The sequence below is a fragment of the Aphelocoma coerulescens genome, chromosome 5 (genome assembly GCF_041296385.1).
Source record: "Aphelocoma coerulescens isolate FSJ_1873_10779 chromosome 5, UR_Acoe_1.0, whole genome shotgun sequence".
Classification (NCBI taxonomy): Eukaryota; Metazoa; Chordata; class Aves; order Passeriformes; family Corvidae; genus Aphelocoma; species Aphelocoma coerulescens.
Window position 1 is genome coordinate 60,068,228 of NC_091019.1, and position 25,959 is coordinate 60,094,186.

A 25,959-nucleotide genomic window follows, 5' to 3' on the forward strand; every position below is an offset into this window, starting at 1 on the left:
AGAAAATTCACATTACTACCTTTGGTGTCAGAAGCTGCAATGAATTTCCTTGTGAAAGAGTGTTAGACATTCTGCAGTTCAACAGTAGTCACTAATAAGTTCGGGTGGCAGCTGTTGTACATCTGAAGCTAACAAATGTTATGTGACCAGAGATGACTGGCATGACATGTGGCCATAGCCTTTTTATAAAGTTATGTTCTCAACTATTTTAAAAATGTCCACAAAAGTCGTTCAGAAATACTGTTCCCAAGAAGTTCATGGAAAACTGATCCTTTGATACTTACCCCACTCAGTTAGTTGCATATATTCACACATTATCACAAAGTGATAAACTAAAGTTTAAACAAAAATAGTCATACAAATTCATCTGGAAGTCATCTTCTCAGCACTGTGACTTGAGGCTGGATTCACTTGCTTGAATGGGCATATATTAAATTTCCAGCAATCAATTATGATTTCAGCCTTTGTATCTGCTATCATAAATTCAGGCACACGCCCATATGGACAGACAAAGTGCAAAGACAGAACTGTCTTCCAGGCAAATTCCAAAAGCAAGTGTGAAGTGCAGTATTGAAATATCACTCCCTCTTCTGTCCTCATTCTCAAGCAGTACAGGCATTTTTAATCTAATACTTTCCCAGTCTTCCTGAAAATTTTACCTTCATAATCTTTATATAGATAAAAAGTGTTGCTAGAATTTTATATTCCTCCCAGGTACCCACACACATCTAAAGACTCATGTCACAAAAAGACTCAAGTAAGGACTTAGAGGGTTCCAACAGAGAAGAATTTCCCTAAATTTAACTGATTTTAGTTATTTAATGCACACAAAAAACACATCTCTTGATGTGGCTATGGTTATGTCACAATTTAGTTTAGTGTCTTGCTACATTTTTTACATTTAACAGATTTAGAAAAGCTTTTTCTTGGAAAAGTATTGTCACCCTTGCTTTTTATTTTTGTCTTCTAGTACCTGAATTTTCAGCAAACAGATTAAATATTAATGCTTTTTGAAAGACCCATAAATATTTTAGTTTGTAATAACACTGAGACTTGGTCGGTTTAATATATACCTTATTTGTTATAATCTTGTATGAACTGATCTTTGAAGTTGGGAGTTAATTGCTTTTCTTTCCTGATCAGAGAAATACATTTGGAAAGACAGAAGAAAGCCCTTCCTTCAGGTAATATATTCCCACTCAAAAAAGCGGATTTCATACAATCCAAACTTTCAGAAGATTACATCTTCTATGTAATCATTAAAATGTACAATAAATTATGTGTTATAACTCTTAATATCTGAATAGTCAAGCACAGACGAAACTTACTGAAAACATAATAAACCACAAGGAGATTTTAAAATTTCTGCTAATTCCATCTAAAACAGTAGACAACTACCTGCAAATATTACACAAGAAGTGAGAACTGAAGAGGAAACTGGAGGAAAGAGAACATCAACACCACCTGACCAATGAAAGCGAATACAATATAAAACAGAACACGAAGACAGTGGGAAATAATGTGATGCCATTGTTACCTGTCATGTGTCCTCATAAAATCCCAGAACTTCTTAGTGCCATTCTGGGGGGAAAAAAATTAAAAATCAGTCAAATCAACTCCAAGTGAAAAATTACTTTAATGGAATTTAACAAAACTTAAGACGTATTTCTTTGAAAATTTAGCATAGCTGGTTTTATTGAAGATGCCAGTATTCTGGACTTTGACAGTATCACAGACACTGAGAACTGTCTTAGGACAGTTTAAAATCTTAGACCCACAATATTATGATGACAGCTAACATAAGTTTATTGTAGTCTTCAGGCCCAGCATCAACTTCAGCTGCCCATTCAAGGTACCAGGAAGCTATAAACAGCTATGTTTTAATCAGTAAAATAACCCACAGATATGTTCTTCCATGTCCAGAAATGGTCTTACCTTGAGAACAGTTCAGCACTTACCTCCTAACTAAACTCATGTGGGATCCAGGAACAAGACACCTTCCCTCTAACCCCTCACAAGGCTCAAAATAGGAGTTTTATCCACACCTAACATGAAGGGGGTCACACTCCACTCTACACAGCAGCTGTTCCTCTGCATTGCTAGTGGTGCTGAGGGCACTGTCTCGCAGCAGGCTTGAGTCACAGCACTCATTCAAGAACTGGGAGACATAAAATGGCTGATTTTCTCAAGCTGGGCCAATTCCTGTCCTCTGCCAGTTTAAAAAGAACAGTATCCACTACAGCACATCTGACAGTGATCTCTGAAAACAAGCATTCTTTTGCAGTTATAATGAGCACGTATACACTTGCTTACATTTTCATTCTATGGTCTATAGTTACCTATAGCAATTCATACACACCAGTTAATGGAGATGCATATAATTCTTTACTCTGTTTACTGGAAGTGTGATGGTATTTTTCAGCTCAAATACAACTCAAGAGATTTCACTCCCAGGTCAGTTTTAAGTCTACGTTAGGAATCAGTATGAAACCAGAGGAAATTCTTGTGGTTGATAACTTTTTCTTATTAGCAACACAAAAACGAGACCTGTTGAAGAGCTACATACCTAAAATATGCTTAATGTGAAAAGCAGCACTTGACTTCTATTATAAAGTATGGTTAAATGGATGATCAAACCCTGAGCAACTGGTTAATGATTTAAAGCAGGTAAATGTGAGCAATGAGAGAAGAATCAAGTTCAGTTGGTGGGTAAAGGTGCCAACCAATATAGACAGGCACTTCAGCTCTATTACAGATGTCATGGCTACCAAGTACACAACAGCTGGTGGGGATTAGATAACAAGCACTCTGGTTCAGAGATTAAGCCCCTGAGCTTTATGAGTTTACCAAGCTTTTTGGAAGAGGGACTGTTTGCTTGCTAGCTGGGTTTTTCTTCATTCCCACAACTCTAATTATAAACAGTTGTTCACCTCAAGAGAAACTCTAATCCGTGCTTCCATTGGTGTATGCACATGCCTTCTGTTAGCACTGACAGGAATCGAATGTGTGCATTACAGGAGAAGTCCTGATATTGTTTAAATGCAATATAATGTTGAAAGAGAAATAAAGACAGCAAAATCTCAGTGTGAACTGAAATATCAAAGCCACAGCTTCCAAAGCTGAGTGTATATCCAATTCATTCCACCTGGTGAGAGACAGAGGAACAACTTAGATAGGACTATGATACAAAACACAGCCGCAACATGGGCTGTGTTGTATGGTAAGATGATTTAAGGTATTAAATGTGCAAGGTCAGCTCAATCTTTTTGTAGGTTTATTTCTACCTGTAAGCAAGGTATATGTGGGATTTGTTAGCAGATTGCTGAGCAATTTTCCATTTAACACAAAAGAGTTGGAAAACTGAGGACCAAGGGTAATGTCTTCTGCATGTAACTTCGTATTGTTTCTCTAGTCTCAACCTTCCCCTGCTCCAAATTGTAAGATGTGCTACCATCATCCATTCTCCCTTTTTAATGTCCACTCTGCAGAAGTGTGGGTGTCCAGCTGATGGAGATGGCAAAAAAGCCTGAATCAAGTCTTTCCTTGCATTAATTTAGGCTGTTAGTACTGTGATACTGCACTCTAACATACCATCCCACCAACAATCTTCCTGCCTCTTTCCTCTTCCATCATTTTGCAAATTATAGAACCTGATTGCTTTGGAGCACTTAAGAGAGGGTTTCAAATAGCTGAGGAAAATTACACCCTAGAGAATCATCCTCATACAGACGGGATCCATCAGAACTGAATGACCTCTTCCCAAGGATGAGCTCCACTACCATTAACAGAATCTACCCCACAGACATGCACATAATTTTTAGCAGAAAGTAAAAGAAGGAACTTAGTACCTAAAAAGAAATTAATCAGAAAATAAAATCTGTATTTTCTGTTTTATAAGCCCAGATAAAGCACTTTATCTAGAACATGATTTGATTAGTCTAAGACTCAAATTCAAAACCAGCCACAGGCTAAAATAATTTGAGTCAAGACATTGGTTAGTATCATATGCTCTGACTGGACAATGCTTATTAAGATATTTTCTGCCTGTATTTGAATAAAAAAAACTATTTCATATGATCAAGTTGCACCTGTCCAAATAAATAAATCAATAAACCAATGAAACATTCCAACATCTCTTTGTTTACAGTGGCAGAAACTCAAATGAGCCCCATTCATGCCCTACTGTCGAAGTCAAATGTAATTTGAACCCAACCGTATACAGTTGGGTTTCTATTGTGCCCAATGCATGGTTCTTTCCTAACAGACTGGTAGGAAGGTTGCTAATTATTAATAGCATGTAAACAGTTGCCAATGGTTCTTATGCTGCTTTACATACTTTACAGAACATTAATTCCAGCCAGCTTCTAACCAACTATATCAAGCTGTATGTAGTATCTCTATCTTATCTTTAAGACAAAAGTATTACTTGCTGAACTGATCAAGATTCATGCTTTTAAAAGCCAAGTGGCTATGATTACTTGTTAAACTGCTCCAGTCTATATATCCTGGTCTTTGACAAAGCTCTGCTATCACCACAGTTACAGATAGCTGGAATATTAAAGGTATCAATGGTCAACATGACTCCCACAAAAGAGAAGTATCTTTGAGAAACACAGAGGCTCTCTCAAACCCTTAACATTTTTTCATTTTAATAAGCATATGTAATTGCATTATTATAAGTAGTACATTCTCAAATGTCTAATAAGGAACAATCACAGTATCTCTCAATGAAGTAAGAACTGAATGTAACTGATTGCTGGGAGATCTAAACACTGATGACAGGAAGGAGAAAGGATTATATTATGACATTTGAGAAAGATTAAAAAAATTATTCTTCAAACAGGAGATGTGTCCTGTGATGTTTATAAAGACAAATATGTCAGAAGTATTTTATACTAGTATTAATCTGTTCAGAATCGTAGTTCTGATACTGCAACAACCTAGTGTAACACATAATCGATTTGGTAAATCTTTAATCACAAAGTAATCACACTCTAGTTCTGTGCTCAGTGATCAAGTTCTGTGATGTTGCAACACTCAACTAGTGCATATAGTATGTGTAAATTAATAAAGCTGTATTCCAGGAGAGGCAGCATGTGAGACAACTCCGTTTCACATTACACAGAAGACAGATCACTTACATAAGTACTAATTGCATAAGAAAGCCATATCAGGTCAGACAAGATGTCCATCTTGCCTGGCAACCTGTCTATAAAATTCAAGAACAGAGAAAGCACACAGCAGTGCTTCCCCAGAACAGTCTTCTAAGCCTTTGACAAAAGGCAGCTGAAGGGTGGCAAAAGACAGTGCCTCAAAAAGGCATCCAAATTGAACACGATCCTCCCCCAACTCCAAAAAGCAAGTGCAAATAGCCATTTCTGTAACTACCTGAATGCACAGTGTGTCACAAGACCATCTCATCTGTAGGACTGACTTGGTAATGGCATTGATAACTCAATCAGAATAACAGCAGCTCACCCCCAACTTGACAGTCTGCACAAGGAGACTCAATGTGTTTCGGTACAAGTGATTCTAGGACAACCAGGCACTGCCAGATGCTCTCTGCTAGACAAGTGTTGACAGTGGATGCAAGTTCAGCAGATGTGACTCCTACCTCTGCAGAGCTGTTTATGTCACCCATACTTGATCTTCACATTCTCTGTCCTGCTACCATCCTTGAAATCATTTTCCTAAGACTCTTCCTGCACCTGCTCAGTGCCATAATTACAGGCAGGAGTCTCTTCACACTGTCTGGTATGGTTAAGTTGGACTTGTCTGCAGCCTATCAAAATACCATTCTTTTTCCCACATACCCTCTGGCTAAAATGCCTTAAGGATGACTGTGCCATGGATACTGCTGTCCTTTGCTTTCCTCCACCACCTGAGGCAATATAATATCTGAACAACAAGGTCAAATCACTGCCAGAATACCTAAAGGATAACTCTTGCTTGCTAGAGGAACTCGCCTAAGACTTAGCCCAGTCAGGCCAATAAAGAAAACGGTCTTGCTGTGCTAATGATGTAGAAAGAAACATTCACGGGCACTGACTGTATGGTGACACTGGGTATGCTCCACATGTGACAGACCCTGGACAGGCTCTGACACAAGTCACTGGGAGTTGCTACGTTTCATTTGGGGCAGCTTGAACGCCTTCCTCCTTCTTTTCCCTGAGGGCAGTGCCCATATGCAGTCTGCCACCTGAGAAGCTCTTGAACCAGCTCTCACATGAGGTAATGTGTCTGCACAGGTACCAGTACTCATCACTGCTAGACTGATACCATCCTGGCCTTTCAAAAAACCCCCAACCCAAACAAACCAACCCCCTCAGTCTGGCTGTGGTGTACAGCCCTCCTGGGACTCACAATTTCCCTGTAGATGCAGCTTTTTCGAAAGAAAGGAATAAGTACTTAAACACAATTTTAGAGAGAGAGATGTAGGTCTTTCCTCAAGGATCATTCCAAGAACGAGTTCCTTTTTATAAATAATTTCATTGAATTAGAGCTGTGGTACCCCAGTTATAAGATGCTACTGAGTTTCAAGGTGAGGAAGAGAAAGGACAGTGGTGCTGCAGTCCATGGCACGCAGCTTATGGTAACCTCGGTACGGTGCCACCCACGCTAAGGGCTGTCCTGGGTTGCAGTGTATTCTATTACCATCCTCATGAGCAGTGGAAATCAGGTGGGGCAGTGTTTCCTTGCCTCCTTCCCCCAGACTATCTTGCTGTTAATGGCCCATCATTGTCCTGCCCCATGACTCAGAGATAACTCCCTCCGGACTATCTTCTGTTAATGAGCCTAATTAACACTTGGCCTCATGACTCATTACCCTATTGTGAGATGCTCCACCCAGAGGGAGGAACCAAGCATCCCATCGTGGATATAATCTGGGACTCTGAGCACCAGAGACACTCTTCCCACTGGATTTCCAGAGGACAGGAGCCCCACAGCCACCACTGGACTTTCTGAGGAAGAGCAGACCCCTTCTACTACAGGATCACCACTTCAGAGGACTGCTACCACCACCCTGCCTAACAGGGACTCAGGTTGTATCTTGACTCTGTCAGTGTTTTCTTTTACTTTCTTTTCCTTTTCTTTAATTTCCATTAAATTGTTATTCTGACTTGGTGCCTCCCCCTGGTTTGTTTTCAAACTAGCACAGGGCTGACACTGCAGAAGTCTGTAAAACCATGAACGACACAGAGATGGTGAATGTGAAACAAATATTCACTGTTTCTCTTAATACAGAAGCACTATGACATAGCTGGCTACCTGGGAAAAAGGCTGAGGTTTTTCCGCACACTGATCTGTCTCCTCTCAATGAACCAGTGCTCAAGTCCTGCAGCTGCACAGAGAGGTTTGCCTTGCTTATGTATAAAATAATTAACTGAGAGCTTCTGAAAGAGCTACATACAAACTGCATTACATGTATGTTTTAAACATGTGCAGTTAAAGGCTTATTCTTCTTAGATTTTATTAAAAGTTTCATTCTGAAGAGTAAACAGAAAACCTGTTGGTGTAGCAAGTGAAAGAACACTCACAAAACAGCTTTAAATGTTTTCTTTAACTCTGCATAAAGATTTTTTCACAACGTCCCACAAGGGCGTATAAAATAAATCCTCCACACACAGGTTTACAGTAACAGATTTCCCGTAGTTACTCTTTTGGGAGTTCAGATAATTCCACAAAACAAAATTTACATTGGATTGTCACTTATTTAATGACTCCTTGAAATGAGCTCTGGACAGACAACACATGACTGAAGGAGAAACAATCTTTACCCAAAATCTACTTAAAGCTTCTCCTATATTATTTGCCTTACACAAGTATTCAATAATTTTAAAAGTGACCAAATTAAAGGCACTGCCTTATGTCATCTCCCATATTTATTGACAGAAAACTTCTGCTTGGACAGAAAAAGTCTAAGTGGCCAAGAACTGTAAAGTTACACCAAAACCACCTCAGCAAAAGGGTTTAGTACCTTGTAGTACATATTTTTGAGGAGAAAGGTAACACGCCGTGCAGGCAGACCACTTATAATGCAGGAGACATATGTCCAAAATAAGCAAACTAACTTCACATATACCACTAAAAGAGAAAGAAAAAAAATCTGTCCATGACAATGATTAACTTCTTTTTGTTTACATTACAGGAGAGACAACATGAGGTTTGGCGACCCATTGTGAAAGGCACTAAACACATGTAGTGGGAGCAGTTCCTGTTCAATGATCTTACAATTCAGTTAGAGCTCAGACAAAAGTTGATGTAAACAAACAGAGGCAGTTAAGAAAAATTACAAATACATTATGATTTAGATAAGCTACCTGCACAAGTTATGAGGGTTAAAATGACAAACAACAGTCATGATTCCCCAGTCTCTACCAGTTGGACTGGGTTTAAAGCAGTCACCCAAGAAGCAAATGTTCCATATTTGTGAAAAAATCCAAGTGGAGAAGTTGAAGCAATTATAAAAATAACTCTGTCCTTATTGCTCCATTTACTCTGTTTCCACACTCCTAAGACACAAAAGCAGTTAATGTCCTTAATGCAAAGGGATAATGAGCATTCTTCATGTAATAAAATAACTATACTACAGGTACAGAAAAACAGGTAAAAGAATTAATTGGCAAATAACGGTCTTAAACCAGAGTCAGCAAAGCCAAGCAAGTGTGAGGTCCCTGTTTAATGATTTACATGGACCAAAGCAGTAAAACTCCCTGGAGGAATAATCAATTTTTTGCTTTTTTTTCTGCACTCAAAAAACTTTTTTAAAGGTTTGAGGGTTATGCTTTTCTTTCAAAAAAAGTAAAGCTTGTTTTTCTATTGCACTTATTTTCACATTCAATCAATCTACAAATGTATTCACACAGTTTAGTATCAATGTGCAGAGCAATGCCTCTATCTGGAAATTCACCATTCATTCTCCTGTTGAAGCATCTACTTGTTGCCCAGATCTTCATAGCAAGAGAACACTGAACTCGTCATTTTATCAGATGGGCTTTTGTCAGGTTAATCCAGATGAGCAGTGTGCCTGGAAAGTCAAGTAACTGACTCATGAAGACAAAAATCTGCACCAAAACAACCAGCTCCTGCTGCCTCCTGCCACCTTTATTTCCTTAAGTGGTCTCAGCTTAATGCTTTTCAGCCATATTCACCTTTTTATGAATAGTGAAAGCTGTCAAGGGATAAATCTGCAATAAAAGCAACTCAGTAATTCAGAATTTTTTGCTTTATGAAAATATATGGTTCTACAACAGCAAAGATGTGTATTATCTGCTGCTTCTCAAGTCACAGATCCCGGGCTAAAGAGAGTGGACTTCCCCTATGGTAAAGTCATAAAAGTTATGTCCTCATCCCTCTGTACACGAACCTTTCCCTTCCTTTCTCCACTCACTACTGAAGAAGTGCTGCTATCAGTTGAGGTTTCCTTGTTACATTTCTTTTTTTAGCCTAATGGAACCTGATGTCACATCTGTAGCAGTTTTCAGTGGCAACACACAAGGATTGATAACCTAATGTAAACCATTTCTTGTCAGCTAAATTATTGATGCTGGAACTCACTGTTCTATAGAATCAATACAAATGTTTTCAGTGCCCACAATGATGTGCCCACAAAAACTGCACATCCAGGACAAACTCAGGACTTCATTCTTTTCACTTCACTATCAGAGACAATTAGACACCAAATTACCTTGCACTGTCAACATTTTTCACAGTATTTTCAGCACATGCCAGAAATTATGTGAATTAATTAAAAAAAAAATCACCCCCAAAATACAGTTTGGAATTTTTTTAAAGAAATAAAGCATTGGTAGTAATCACAAGGCTGTGAAATCTGTATGAAGAACAGAAATCAAACTGAGACAGACAGCTAAAAAGCAAGTTTGGACTTCTGAAGTTTTCCAAATGATAATAAAACACCTATTCAATACACTTTAAAAGTTTCATTGTTTCCTGTTGAAAAAAATTTTTGGATTAATGAGTCAGTGGGGTGGATTTTTGTTTATAGAAGCTAAAGAAATGCCATGCTGTATCTAAAAATCTTCATCCACAAAAAAAAAAAAAAAACAATGCAAATGAACAGTCAAAAATTCAAGAACATTTAATATTCAGCTTTTTCATCTAAAAGAAAAACCCTGTCCTGAATAGACTACTTTGCATCTGAAATCTGTTTGAAATAATGACTTATCATAATTTTTTTTGTCTACTTGAAAGGTTTGATTTGTAGCAAGTAAGGAGAATACTGTCTTCTTTTTACATAATTACAGCCTTCTTAGAAAGTTCCACATTATCTTTCAAAGTGAAAGCAAGCACTTTCAGCTGGCATAAAACCAAGCAACTCAGTTAAAAAAACCCATTAAAATCGATAAAATAATTTCAATTTGCATTAGTTGAGCAATGTTTTTTTTTCCTTTTGAATGTATACATCAGTATTAGAGAACTGTTTTATGCTGGGCTATCTTATCACATTAACTACTAATTCAAATGCAAAGTTGAAGTCACTGTGTCCTGGGGTGCAGTCCCAAAACAGTGTAAGTCAAACAAAACCCAGGCTGCCCCTTTTCCTACTCAAGCTGCACATCTTTGCTCTACCCTTACCCCACCACTGAGATTTGTGTGGGCTGATTCTGGGAATTGACCTAATTGAAAAAGGGTATTTTTTGCTCTAGAAAAAAAAAACAAAACCTGATGAAAAAATTATTTAGTAGAATGAAAGTGAAAAATTAATAATGAAAAATTATTAGTCAACATGAATGTAATGTCATTTTCAGATTGCAAGTTCTCAGCAGTGACTATTAAACAGAACAGCCTTGGTCTACTCACAACTACTCCAAGAGGACAGAGATGTGTCTGATAGGGAGTGTTCTACAGAGAGAAACATGCACACAAAAAAGCCTAAATTACCATTTCAGTCCACACCCACTAATCCACTCCATCAGACTGCACACGCTGGAGTAAATGAAGCCTCATCTTCAAAAGCAATTTGCAGAATTACTTGCTGATGTTGAAAAACTACTTCAAAAGAGTTTAAGTGTTATGGAATTTTACTGGGTTTTTTAAACAAGCCACTGTTTAAGCTCAAGAGGAAGGGGGGGAGTGTTTGCTTTTTAAACAAAGCTGGTAATATTTCATTACTAAACTATCCAGAGTGTTTATTTTAAAAGCATCATGATTACAAATAATGGCATTTTTCAGTTTTTAACTTCCCTATTCAAGTATTTCAGTTAGAAATGACTGACTTTAGTGCCTTTGTGGAACATGCATCCAAAAATACACAAACTGATGACTTTTTAACAGTATTAAAAGTGAACATTCTACCTGAAGCAAAATAGTAGTGCTGCTAATTGGCTTTAACTGACAATATTAGCAGTTTCAGAAGTAAGACTGAGCTAGTGAAGTCCATGGGGACAAAACATCCTTTACAATAAAGGACATCATGCCAGCCCCAGCTGACACAGCAGTTCTGGGCAGGGCAGGACGAAGTTGCTGTGGTCTCACTACACTCATTTTAAGGCTTGAGCAAGAGACTGGAGAGCTCAGCTCTGTGTGACAGCCAACTCTTGGATGCATGGGCTTCTTATCTGAAATTAGCTGGAAGACATAAAGGTACTTCTTGAAGGAACCTTAACATATACCAGTGGAGACCACACCAGGGATACCTCAAGAGACATAAAACCTAAGGTCATAGACTGTAATTTTTACAACCCATATCAATTTTCTCTTCAAAGAGAGGGTTATTCTGGTAGGAGTGTGTAATGAAACTGCAAACAGATGGTTACAGCAATAGAGTTTACTGTTCAAAGGTGCAATTTTTTCACACTTTGGGAGGTAAAATAAACAATGGAGAATGTATTAATTTATTCAACTGTTAATGCAATACTGGGCCAAGCCACTTTGTTCATTTTATGTACATCAACTGCCAGAACAATTACAACTAAGATACCTGATGTGTAAGTAAACTTTCTCCTATAATCCTCTGGAAGTTTACTTTTCAGGTCACAGTTTGTTTTTTTGTGTGTACTTTTCAACAATGGAGTTGTTGCAGTTTACCTTGGCATTCAGCTATCATTAAGATCGCTTACCTTTGAATGAAATTTATAAAACACTAGAATTAAGCACATATAAGTACATTAAATTAAATCAAATCTCCTTTCTCACCTCGTTTTTCTGTTTTTAATACACATCATTATCAAGAACAATTGCATGTACAGATCAAACATGCTTTATTCCAAGGCAAATCCACAGCAGTGCACTGAAATCTATACTACAAAGAATAAGGACATGAAGAAACATAATATGCACAAAGGTCAAATTTACGACTTTTCTCACATCATTTTACTGCCAAGTCAGTATATAATTTAAGGTTATAAGTTGAGATACAGATGAGGGGATTTCCTAGTATTAACTTAAATCCAGTTCTGTACAAAGGAACCAATTGCTAACAGGAGAGTCTCCAGACTCCTCTGTCATTGCATACAAATGATAAAATTTAAAGTGAATATTCAACTGTTCTTTTACATAAATTCCTGTTATATGATTGAATTTTGTTGCATATATTTTGCCATTTTCAGTAAACTGTGCTTTCCCTTTGAAGTCTCTGACACACTTTCTTATTTTGCAGGAATAAAAGGAACATACACCTTCAATATTTACAAAATTACTTTCACTACTTTTTCCAGAACATTGTAGTAAAACATAAAACCTGAAGCTTTATCTGGACATAGATAAAAATATATTCCTAATAACAAAATAAGTTTTAACAGAGATAATATAATTTGGAAACTGTGCCTTCAGCCAATGTGACAGCAAAATACTTTACTGTAAATAAGTGCTGTACCTTCAAACAGATGTGCTGCACATCTCACACTTGTACCCATACTTGCTGAAAACCTCCCCAGGAAAGGCCTTTTCGCTAATCTTTCACCAGTACTTTTCTGTTACTGTTTAAGAAAAACTCTCACACAATTTGCAGTAACTGTAATAGGAGGCTGAGAAACTGTAGATCCAGAAAGCAGATCTGCTGGCTCCAGCTCAGAGAATAAAAGCCAAGGCAATACCTCAACCAAAGGCTGCTAAGAACTCCTGGGTGTTCTGTGTTTCATTTCTTTTTCTGGAGTTTTCCCTATTTGTATAAATTGTTGCATATTCATTTAGTTGGAAACAAACAAACAAACAAACAAACAAGCAAGCATGGCCTTTGTAGTTCAGTAATAAATGAATCTCAGGAACACAGACATGGGTTCATAGCCCTACTCCCAGTTTATAGTAATTCATGAATAACTTGAAAAGATGAGATTTAAGAAAGCACTTTTTAGCATTCAATAACCTTCACCTTTAAGACCCTCACTAGAATGATGTAAGAATTTAATTTAGACTTTACTCTGGACCACTGCAATTTCAGCCAAATGCCAGAACCCCCCAGTTGCATCTAAACATTTTTACTGAATAATATAATTTCTGTAGTGGGACTTAAACTGCAATATTTGTCTAGGATTACAGAATTAGTTCTGTTCTACTACCTGACGGAGCAATGGTGAAATTAAGTGAGACTGATTTCTGAAAATTCCTTTAGAAAATGACACTTAAACTCCTAAGTTATTAAAGACAACATTTTCCAAACTTCTAAATTTTACTAAGACACACATAAGAAAAATAATTTTTTTTCCAGAGATACCAAAAAAATCAAAAACATCTCCAGGAAACCTGTTTTCAGCTGCTTCTTTTGATGAGTTACCAAGATAAAGGGCCTGATGAAATTTCAGACTAGTGATATTTAATGACAGGCAGGGGCAATAATTCTGCACTCATCATAACATACCTAGATCAATCATGTCTGTCTGTAGTAGCTGCTTCAAGACAGAGTGAAATTCAATATAAAGTACCCATTGCAAGTTCGAGACCCCACAGTAGATGAGAAATCTCACTGAATATTCTTGAGCCCCTTCCTGCACTCATCCTGTGCACTCATTAGTCAAAATAACCTTTCAACCCTTTAGGAAGAGGACTCTCAAAATGCTACACACAGGACAAACACTGCTTTGGTCCACATCACATTCCCACAACTCATGATTCCCTGGCCAGTTATTGGTATAGCACAGCCTCATGTAGGATCTCTGACTCAGAGAGAGATTCACCCCCTGACTTTGCTGGGATTTAGGGCTTTTACCTCATCTCTGCAGGCACAGCAAGGAGAGAAGCAAACACAAGTATAGTAGGTAGAAGGAGAAAATGAATCTTAAAATCATCAGTCCCAAGGCAACCACTACGCCTACAAGCATAATTTCTTCTCCTTTGCTACCCTAGGTCATGACCCTCATCCAAGAGAGGAAGGAAAGAAACTGTCCTTTCATCATTAATTTTGCTATGTCATTCAGGAAAACAACACTAACACCACCATAAAACCACAGTTTAAGTTGCCACTGGTATTTCAGCCAAAAGCTCATCACCACTATCAATTGTCTAATATTTCTCATTACCTCTTTAGTCATTCTAACAATCCACTGCAACTTATATAGGATCTGATTAAAATCTTTTCTGGCTGACAAAGAGCCAGCAGGAAAATAAAACTATCCCTCTTCCACCACAAAACTGGTCTACTCCATATTTAAATAGATAATAGATCTGCATTCAAAAACTATGCAGTTGATGAACGCTGTTCTAATCAAAAAAAACCAATCCAACTACTGACTGAAGTGTCACCTGAAGCAGAAGGCTGATAAGAAAAACCCTGTCCATAGACTGTTGTATCATTAAAACTGGATTTAAAAAAACCCCAAACAACACAAAAAACAATCCATCATGCATAACTGCAAAGTTACTTGGTTTTCCTAAAGCACCTGATAAGCAGTATCAAAGATCACGTGAGTATGATTTTAAAATTGTTAATAAATCTATTCATTTGTATATATAACTTACAAAGGACAAAATACTTCTGCAATCAAATCAATGCAGAAAATACAGCTCAATGAACTGTACACCTTGCCTCACACTCCAGGCTGGTACCTGCCAACAAAGAACCAGCATTAACAAGATTGACCAAGGTTAGTAGGGAGCACTTGGGACACCCTGAGTTTCATCAAAGTTGGGAAGAAAGCCAGGTGTAGCACTGCCGTGTCTCCATGGTGAAGTAAGAGCAGGGAAGGACACATCCTATACACCAAATCTCACAGGAACTCAGAGTTACCACTTCCTCCAAGTATGTTCATAGACAGGGTCCCAGGGTTTTGAGCATGTCTCCTCAGCAGTTCTGAATACTGTGAGCATGTTAAAACTATTTACTGGCCACTTCTGTTGGCTCCTTCAATAGAACAGCAAGACATTTTAAGCTCTAAGACTTTATTCTGGGCATGCAATGGCACGAACCCAGCATATACAGAAGAGCCTGAATCTTAGACAAAGAATGAAGGTCACAGGTTCGCTTCACAGGGTCAGCAGGGCTGGTCTGAGAATGAAGATGCAACATCCACAACTACTACAGGCCAATTACACACCCTCCCTTGCAAGAGCAAGACACACTTTTCTCCCTTAAAAGTATACAAAACATACCACTGCAGAAAGTTGTTTCTCTTCCCTTTCATGCTCTCCCCAAGGCACAGCTGTTGGGTGTGGTTTGTCATCCCACTTACTGCAGGACTGGAAGGCATGACACTGCTTTATCCTATGGGCTGCAGAAGAAATGTACAGACAGAGGGCAGGGAAAACATAATGCCAACTGGCATTCAGCTAAGTTTTTTGAGAAATACTTCAAAAGCAAATATACCAACAGTTTTTCCGTTTAGTGAAATAGCTTTCCTGACTTTTTTCAGCCCCTGGGTGTGATTACATCTCTACTCTTCCACCCCCCAACGTAATTCTTACACTTAAATCGTGACATTTATATTATTATTTTAACAAATTAATCTTTCTCTATGGAGTGTACTGTAGTGCTCTAGGGAGGCTCGTATGTTCCCATGAGTCCTGTGAGAGTTCTGCCAAGAGGTTTGAACTCCTAGACAGATCAAAGAGAAAGCAGTAAGATAAAAAGAAACAGGGTTCTCCAGACAAGACCTCTCCTTGACAAGAAATAAGGGTGGTTTACTGAAACAATCAGAGAGACATTTACATTTCAAATTTGGGGGAACTATCCTGTAAAATACTACAGTAGTAATTTCTGTACTAATTATTAGTGATTGGTTTCACTGAATAGGAGGCCAATATTCACAGAATGACTTGGGCTGGAAGAGACCTTCAAGTTCATCAAGTTCCAAAACGTCTGCCATGGGCTGGGACACCTTCCACCAGACCAGGCTGCTCAAAGCACCATCCACCCTGGCCTTGAACATTTCCAGGGATGGGGCATCCACCCACAACTTCTCTGGGAAACCTGTGTCAGTGCCTCACCACTCTCACAGCCAAGAGTTTCCTCCTAATAGCTAATCTAAATCTATCTTCTTTCAGTTTAAGGCCACTCTCCCTTGTCCTATCACTACATGAATTAATCTCACATTGTTTGTTAATTTATCTGAACAGTACAAATCAGATGAGTTACAGATAAAATTTTAAGCTGAACAAACTGCAGTGCTATGGTAATGTCACTCTGAAGAGAAACACAGCTTTGCAAAGTAAGCCAGAAATTGCCTGTGTCCAATATTTTCAAGTGTCAGAAATGGTGAAAGCAGAGTACTAAGTGCAGACACACATATGAAATCCTAAAACAGATTTGCCAGAAGATTTGATTTTTGAAAGCCAATTTTTCTTCTAATCCTGCTGCTTCAAAAGCTCAACAAGTTTAAGTGGCATAATGATAACAAAGGTAGGTCTTGAAGCCAAAATGAAACTAAACAAAGCCAACTGTGATAGTTTATTTCAGCAGTTCTGGATAAGAATATATACAAGAGCTATATAGCACCATAGCCTAAATTTTTAAAAATTATTTATAATATTATAGTCAATATACAAATTTACTGTTTTCCCCTATTTCTTCCACATCTTGACTTCCAGCTCTTTTTAACCAGAAATATATAATTTCTGGTTAAAAAGCACTGAACTGCTGCTACTCCAATCACTTTACCTACTAAGTAAAAAAAACAAGTTACTCAAATTGCTTTCAAATTTGCTTAAACTAGGACTGAACAGAAGCCATGTAAGGGATGACCTGGCCTCATCAACGAGAGGAGCTAAAATACCATTTTATTCAGCAAGGTTGGAATTTCAGAAATTTATAAAAATTCATGCCAAGGATCTTAATATCTGGCCAGACCCACTTATTGGCTAGAATCTTGTTATGCAGCAAACCAAAATGCTACATTTGTTCTAAGTTCACAAATAACCATTGCAGCTAATTAAAACATGATCTAAAATGACAACTATCATTGAAAAGAATCCTTAAAACGATAACATCAAGTGACCAAATTCTATGTACTTGATTGGATAGTCAATATTCTTACTCTCTATTTAAATGATCTCGTACATCATGAAAATCTTAAGAGATTTCACTCAAATAATGTCATGCTTTTTGATGAAACATACCATTTCTAAGCCTCATCATTTGCAGAAAATCCAGTAATTGCAGTCATCACACGTTAGGCTCTTGGGAAAAACAAATTTCTACATTTCATAGAATCAGATCTAGAGTCAGAATCAAGCATAGATGTAGCTGTTTTACTCTGGAAAGAGCTGGTGAATTAAAATTGGAACAACAACACTGAATATTTTTGAAATCTGAAGATGGATATTGTGCTTTATCAACTTACTGAGGAATTCTTCTAGTCTTTAAAAAGAATGGTTTGTATTTGCTTACTAAATGTGCACCTTGATCATATGCAGCATGAGATCAGAAAAAGCACTTGGTTTAAAAGAATGAGGCTCATAGTCTCAGTGGAAATGCTGTTTTCACTGCACATTTTTTTTTCTTCGCTTTTTTGTATTAGATCTACAACACAACAGGAAATAACACACTATTTACTGACTGGGAGGGCTCTGGAGGAAAATGACAGTGGGGAGAGGAGAAGAAAATGAGAGACCAGGTTCCAGAAGAAACATGCAATTACTAGATGATACACAAATGCACTTTGCACACACAGAACACACAGAATAAATATTATGCACTGCAGCACAAAGAAAAACAACTATTTCAGAAATAGGTAAGAATTTGAAGCACTTGTTAATTAAAAATACCAGAAAAAGGCATCCCTAAAGACAGACAGAAAATTAAAAAGCACAGTTACGACCACCTACATTTTTATGCTTTGGTACTTTTCCATCTGTACATTATGAAAAAAACCACAACACTCCTAGAAAAAAAATCTTGCAGACATATAGGGGGTCACAAAAGCCATGAAAGAGATGCTTAACACAGGTTCCTGAGCAGATGACAAGCCATTAAACTTTCACCTTTAGGTAGCTATGATGATCTGATGTCTCTTTTATGATATCACCCATTTTTTTAATTAAACCTACAATGTGTTTAACAAGCAATTCTTCCATCAATCTTTGATGTGTTTTACTCATACAGCAATGACAGTTTTCAGTTCAGTCTCCTTAAAGTTCCAGAGAAACCATTTTCCACTCACTTGCTTTGAAAGCCATTAAAACAACTTGATGAAGAACAGCAGCAGGGGGCTAACAGAAGCCAAGGCTTAGGAACAATCTTTAGATTTTTCTCCTAAGACTTTCTCACAGACCCTCCTCACAAAGATCCTCAGGCCTTTTCATCCTCTCCTTTCTTCCCACCCCCTCCCAAAAATCAGTTCAAAGTGACAGATGCAACTAGCTCCAGATTCTGCTCTTTTCTTAATTTCACTTTTACCTCTCTATTTTGATAGACTCAACTGAAAACTGATTCCCATAAATGCAGTCATCATCTTCCCATTGGGAAAAAGTAATACACAGAAAGATTCAAGTAACTTGTGAACACCTTCTAATCTGTCATCCATTCTAATAGACAGCACTACTAGAGAGAAATGCACCTGTTACTTAAATACCATATACTACCGGTATTCAGTTAATGGAATTAATTGGTGACTAATTGATTAGTGATTTATATACAGTTCTATGTGTTACTGCAGTATTTCTAAAACCTTCATGACAGTGACCCTGTAACAGTTTCAATACCGGGATATAAAGTAAAGAACTATGCAAGCCAACAGTAAATGATCTTTAAAATGAGAACTGCCTGTAACAATTGATAAATTCTTTGGTTATAGTTTCCTGAAAATGCAGAAATCACAATTTTATGGAAAACAAACAGTATAAGGACAGTATTTAAGCTAATCAGAATCAGTAGAGCAGATTTTTTGTCTCTGTTTTGCTGAGCTCACCATAATTTTGTTTCTTTGATTATGGCCAACTGAAGGACAAATTTCACTGATCACTAATTTTGTGGAGCATCTGTAATTCCAGAGCTCTACAGACTCTTCAGCTGCTGGATTCAAGTGATGTCACTGTGGTCAAGATAGCGAACATAGGATTTCTCAAACATGAACAGCTAATTCCATGAAGCAGGGCTATGTGACATATTAACCCCAGATTCTAGTTACAATCCCTTGTTCTTTTAAAAACGAGAGCTACAGTTGCAGTACACATGGCTGGGAGCAAACAGGAACTAAAGGAGGCCAGCCTCATGTCTCCTCAACTTGAGGACAGGGGCAGCACATATGAGGGATTTGAGGTCAGGAAGGACAGATGGTGGGCATTCCCATTACAGCTAAGTCACCTTTGTCCTTACAACATTGAGCTTTATGTTTTCAGTTGGTGACTCTCACAGTTTGTGTTTCTACATTATTTTACCAAACTTGTATTTGTAACTCAAACTGTGAGAATACATTGTGGAATAAATTTCTAGATGTCTTGTAAACAAACCTTATTGGTACTTTCTCTGAACATTAATAATGATACTTTCTGCATTCCCTCTGTTCAGCTAAAGTAATACACTATTAAAATGTTAGTGCGAGATGTTTTTTAACGAGTTTTTCTTTTAAAAATTTGGAAAAAAAATCTCATAAGAAATTCTAAGTCAGAGAACTGACATACAGCCCTGTAAGTAAACATACAAAAAGTTTCTGTTGGCTTTCTGACATAATTATATCATAAATATTGGAAAAGGATCCATCAAGTATATAAACTAAGGAAGTCCAAGAAGTAAAGAAACAATACCCTAAGGAACAGGAAGAGTTATGTATGATTTTCTACAAGCATTCAATCACTTTACAGAATAGAAAAAATGTTAATGCTGGAAGGACCTCACAAGATCAGTCAGTACAAGTCTCTTAACGGTGGCAGGATCAAACATATGCTATGTGAGTGCTATATAATACATGCCAGATACAGAATATGCTTCTAAGCATTACCCAGTCAGAGCCTCCATTCCAGGCTGTTCCATCATTCAAACTATTCCAACATTTGTGCAATCTTATGACTAAAATAAATATTTTCAATCCTATAATGCAATAGTACTGTAAGATTGTTATACTGGAAGTACATCGTGAACACTCCCTGTGGAATAATAATTTAATTAAAATTAGCATTAGCATTACTTCTTTCTGTATTCATTTTCAAGAAGGTTTACTTCTCCAGAGGCGCAAACTTTTCTTTTCCCATATTTTCTATTTTCAGAGAAAGAACATGTCTCACCTTCAGGAGTTTAGCCTCATTTCCCTATAATGTATTCATCACCACTCAGCACATCTGCCCCAGCAAATCCCATTTCCTGTTCTATTCATGAGGCCCAGCAACCTGGAGCTTTAGTGATTGCCGCCACACTTTTCCCATGGCCTTCTCACCTCTCACCCCCCCCACGCACCCCGCTCCCATTGTTTATCATCTGTTCTCCCCTGCTGCAAACTGCTGTCAGATGTTCACTTATCCCTAATCTTACTCACTGCCTTTGATATTCTTTCTAATCCAACAACCTGTCAACTGGGGCATCAGCCCATGTCCACACCAGCTGCTCTGTCACAGGCCGTAAGATTCCCTCTCTGCTCCAAGAGGTATTTAAAGGATTTTGACACAGCAACTGCAACGTGAAACAAATAATTAATGCTGTTTTGATCAGTGATCAGGGCTTTAGTGTGACATGAGCTGACCACTAAGAAAAACTGAGCTTTACTTTGTTTAAACTTCAGTAAACTTTAGTGTTACTGTATTAACAAGATTTTGATCAATGTCTGAAGGACAGTGCCAAAAAGCTAAATTCTTTAGTTTAAAATAATGAAGAATAATTAATCTGAATGCAAGTCAGAGGGGCAGATAACATTGTATGCCTGCTGTGTAAAACATGCTTATTTATGCAGTATCAACTTGTATAGAGTTTTCAAAGCATGGGAGCTGACCTTTTATGAGTTACAGCTGAAAATACAAACTTATTTTAAATATGGCAGCAGTTGAGATAAAATTATTTAAAATACACTTATTTTCGGGAATAGAGTAAGATAGTTTCATCCCCTACAGAACATCAAACCCTGACATTTTAAAGAATACTGCCATTTACAGAAAATGTCTAATTTCCATGATACTCAGATTTGCTATAAACACTTAAAATTTTAGTGTTCATCTGCTTTAAGACATATCAAATACACATAATGTCATAGCTGAGATCGTGATTCAGATGACAGATTTTTTGTATGGGGAAAAGTTTCTGCTATTTAAGCAATCATGTGAATTTTGATCCAAACTGAAAAACAAATACAGCATTTAATTGTTGGAAGAACATGAGCACTATTTTATTTCTAAGATCTAACTGCAATTACTACAAAAAAGATGGTACCAAACAAGACAAAAAAAGCCTACTTTATACCCTACGGTAGTTGTATTTCACACACAGAAGTATAATAAAACCTCAGTGATGAATTTTATAACATGCTTCATTCACTTAGAACTAAACCACTTTTATTCTTAGGGCTTGTCTATACCAGGACATCAAGAAAATTAATCTGAAATAAATACCTTGATGAACTTGAATTCTGCTACTTAAACTCCATTAAACCCCTGTGTGGACACAGTCATCCTGTTTAGTTTACTGCTCCCTTAGGGCACGCACTGGAAAGTTAACATGGATTAAGGTAGGGTATGAATTCAAAGTGCAATCGTACTTTGAAAATGGTTTAACGTAAACAGACCCAGACTCTTTGTTGTAGAATGAGACATGGAGTTAATCAGGAAAGTCCTGTGTAGACAAGTCCTTGCAGATGAGGCTACTGGAGTGGTATTGTCAGAGCTGATGGTTTTCAACTTCTTCATCTGCAGACCTGGAAACATCTTCCAGTGAAGCTGCAGGCCTTGGTAGCACATTAAGCCTGCTGATAATTGATCTGCTTTTCTTAGTTGCCACATATGGATGACCTGCAAGTATTCCAGTGGCCCTCAGTGAGCTGCATATCAGAACTTGAGAAGTACTGGTTTAAGCTCACTACAGTTTACGTACCTCCTCCCACACTCAGTCTTAACTTCACAGTTACTGTGCAGTAACCCAAGGAGCCTGATGGCATTAAATGAGATTTTACTGATCGTTTATGCAAGTGCAGACCCATTTCAGCTACAAGAGGTGCTCAATAAGGCCTTATTCTTTCCCTAAGTGACATTTGCTGTCACAAGTGTGTTAAATTGTAATATGACTGACCTAAAAATACGAAGTTTTGTCACTGTCAACTACTTTTCATGCATTTACTTCAAAGCTTACATTCACTTGTCAAAGCACGCTGGATAAAGAAATTAAGACCAACGCAACATAATTTCACTGAAACAAAAACAAGTACTAGTGTTCTTTTCAACTACTGCTCTTATTAACTAATGCTTCTCATTTCCCCCTTCAGTAATTCATAAATGTCTTATACAAAAATAACTTGTACAAATTTTCAGAGTTGAATTCAAAGCATACGGCAGAGCCAGAAACAGATATGCCTAGATTCCTTAGTTCCTTTTCTTAAATCTGTGCTCTAATTGCAGAGAACACCATTTCTCTCAGAGGAAATTATGTTCCCTCCGTACTTAACTCCCTAATGCTGTCTCTGCAAAAGCTTTTCTTTCTTTTCTTTCACCCATATGAAAGAATTATACTGCACCTCAACTGCATTCACTGTTAACAGCAGCAGTCACATCAAAAATCAGTCTCATCCAGGATCTACCTCTGACAGAAGGCAAGATGCCCAAGGAAGAATATATTGTTAAAATACTCTCAGACTCCTGCAATTTGCAGCTCAGGGACTCCCTGAGCTAGAAGCAGTATGTTTCCATTTAAGATTAATACTCAACACTGACATAACAGACTTGACAAGCTGAAGAAAATGAGACAAACTTCGCAGGAAAAAATGGCATCTCCTTTCACTGCACTACTGCTTGAAAAAAATGAACTGCAAATAAATGTGTTACTTGGTAACATATTTCCTACTACTGGAACCTTTTGAAGATTCAACAGAAGACTTACTTGTTTGAACAGGTAACTTAAAAATCTGTTTACTCCCTCAACAGCATAATTTTTAACTGTCAAAACAGAAAAGAATGTTTTATGTCTATAAAAAAGCAGACGGAAGTTCCAGAGAGTATTTCAGGCAGCTGGGCACATTCATGTTGCTATTACCATATAAAAAAATTTCTAAATGCAAAGTAAGATTGTTAATATTATTGTTACACTGCCCTGCTTTGCTTTTTCATCTTCAAAGTTTTCATGACATTAATGATGCAGGCCTCACTTCTTTCTCCATGTATACAAATATTTTAATCTTGATGACATCTCCAAGACAGTTAAAATTATGACACAGTGGTTGCTCATGGTCACAAAAGAAAGTAGTAGCAAATCTGAGATTAGAAATAAGAAATTCCTTCTTCACTGATGAATTGCACCCTGCTCATGAAGCACATTTTCTACCCATTACAAAGTTCAAGAGGTGTTAAAATCTACAGCAGCCTTGAAAATGGCTTTAGAATGACTGCAAAACTGAAAGATATAATAATTTAATTCCCCTAACAGTGAATGAAAAACATCATGCATTAAAATGAACTTGAAGGGAACCTTTTTCATGTTTAACTTTAAAATAAATTATTCTAAGCATTAAATCAATAGAGGAAATGTGATGCTAAGGCATTGACCTACTCTGAAATGTGGAAGGAATGTGAAGCTCAGAAAAGAGCAAATAGTTCCTACTTACCACTGCTGACTGCATGGTTCAGTCGATATGCATGGAGTTTTTGAGGTTTATCCCACCCGCATCATTGAAACAGATGCCCATTCACCACTCCACAGATTCAAAACACAAACTCACTCACATACAAACACATTGGGAAAATTACTGACAGTTGGTTCTAGTCTGGTGGCAAACTTCTAAAAGTTCCTGGGCAGAATGCACATATATGTTTATACAATGCAAGGAAACAGTGGCAAGAGCTCCCCTGCCAGAACAACCTTCAAAAACAAAGCTATAGGAGTCTGGGCGAGATCCACAAAGGCTTTGATATGTGAACTCTGGACAAAAGTTTCTGTAACAGCTCAAGGTATTATTCCCCCAGCTAGATGCTTCCCCCCAGCTGATGGATGTTCTGCCTCCCCTTTGAAGGGTGCTGTCTCTAGCACAGAGGTCACCAAAAACAATATGCAAAGGCAATTCACTTAGTTCTGTATAAAGCTCAGTGATTTGGCTTAAAGGGCTGATGGCAGTGGGATTGAATTGGAACAACAGAGTGAGAGCTGGAGCAAAGCCATCTTCTGCTGATTCCCAGGGGGTAAGAACCACTAGCACAGTGAAAAAAATTGCAGGCAGTAACTTCTTAAATTGCTACAGAAAGATCCACCATAGCTCTGTCAAAATCCTGTGAACAGGTCCAAATCCAACGTGCAGAACCACTGAAATCCCTCCCTGCTCAGGTGCTGATTAAGAAGATTTCGTTGTAGCCAAATCCCTTTTGGATACTTAATGCTGCTCAAAATCCTGATGACTCTCCTTAACTGTTACTACTCAGAGTCGACTTCATGACTTGGGAGCCTCAGCAGAGTTCTTAAACTTGTTTTCTTGGGTGTTTTTTTTTTTGTCTAATATATTGGATAGTGCCTGGCTAGCATACACAAAAGAGAGCTGAAGATTTACACACAAATGTGTTTCCCAGCAGTGAGCACACTCTCCTGTGATGTGGGAAGCAATATTAATTGAAGTGAGATCTTGCAGCCTGACTCTACCACATCCCAGGGAAATGCCCTAGCCCTTGGGCATTGAGTTAATCTCTCATTAGCCATCCCTCTGGTCTCTTGAATAAATTATTTATGAAAAGCAGAAAAACTTCAATAGGAAAAAGTGAAAAGAGATTTACCATGGAGTTCCTGGTAAAGAGGCCAATTCTTCAGGAGGTGATATATGTTTAAAAAAAAGCCAATTTAGATAACAAATCAATTTGCACTTTGGGGGCAAGTACACATAAAAGCTAGACAGATGCTACCCTATATGTGAGAAAAACTAATTTTCTTCTCTCAGTATCAAGCAGAACCAAAATATATCGGAACACTGGGCTGCTACTGACGAAGAGAATATTCCTTAGGCTAAGTGAGGTACCTTGTCCATCTCTCAACTCCAGACTACCTCACTTCAAACATGGCTTATTTGACTGAGGGCCCCACCTGGAGCAGGGCTGACAGCTGAAAATCCCAAGCAGAAGCTGAGGCCTCTTTTGAGGTTCTGTCAGATGCTTATTTGGAAGAATGTAATTGTAATCTGCACCTTACCCCTCCACATTGGCCCTCACCAAAATCTGACTACAGCTTCCTGAATTCCACACTTCCTTGGCTGCACTTCCATTTCTATCTTTACATTACACAAAGACAGAAGTAATCATTTAAATGAGTGACTGGTACAGTGATTTGTCCAGCAAGCCAGGCTATTCTCCACAGCTTGGATGCCCAACACCAAGCTGCAGGGTGCCTCAATTGGCAAGGTTCGAAATTTGGAAGTCTTTCAGAAGGGTATACATCTACTTTTATGCTCTAGAGGAGAAATTCAGAGATCA

At 37.8% G+C, this 25,959-nt stretch overlaps 1 protein-coding gene across 1 annotated transcript in view; it reads right to left on the reverse strand.

Moving 5' to 3' along the window:
* NUDT14 (nudix hydrolase 14) overlaps nucleotides 1-25,959 on the reverse strand; it is a 60,980-nt gene that overhangs the window by 30,725 nt on the left and 4,296 nt on the right. The window contains exon 2 of the mRNA XM_069018456.1: nucleotides 1,538-1,581. Within this exon, the coding sequence (XP_068874557.1) occupies nucleotides 1,538-1,581 (44 nt within the window). The remainder of the gene's footprint in view (nucleotides 1-1,537; nucleotides 1,582-25,959) is intronic.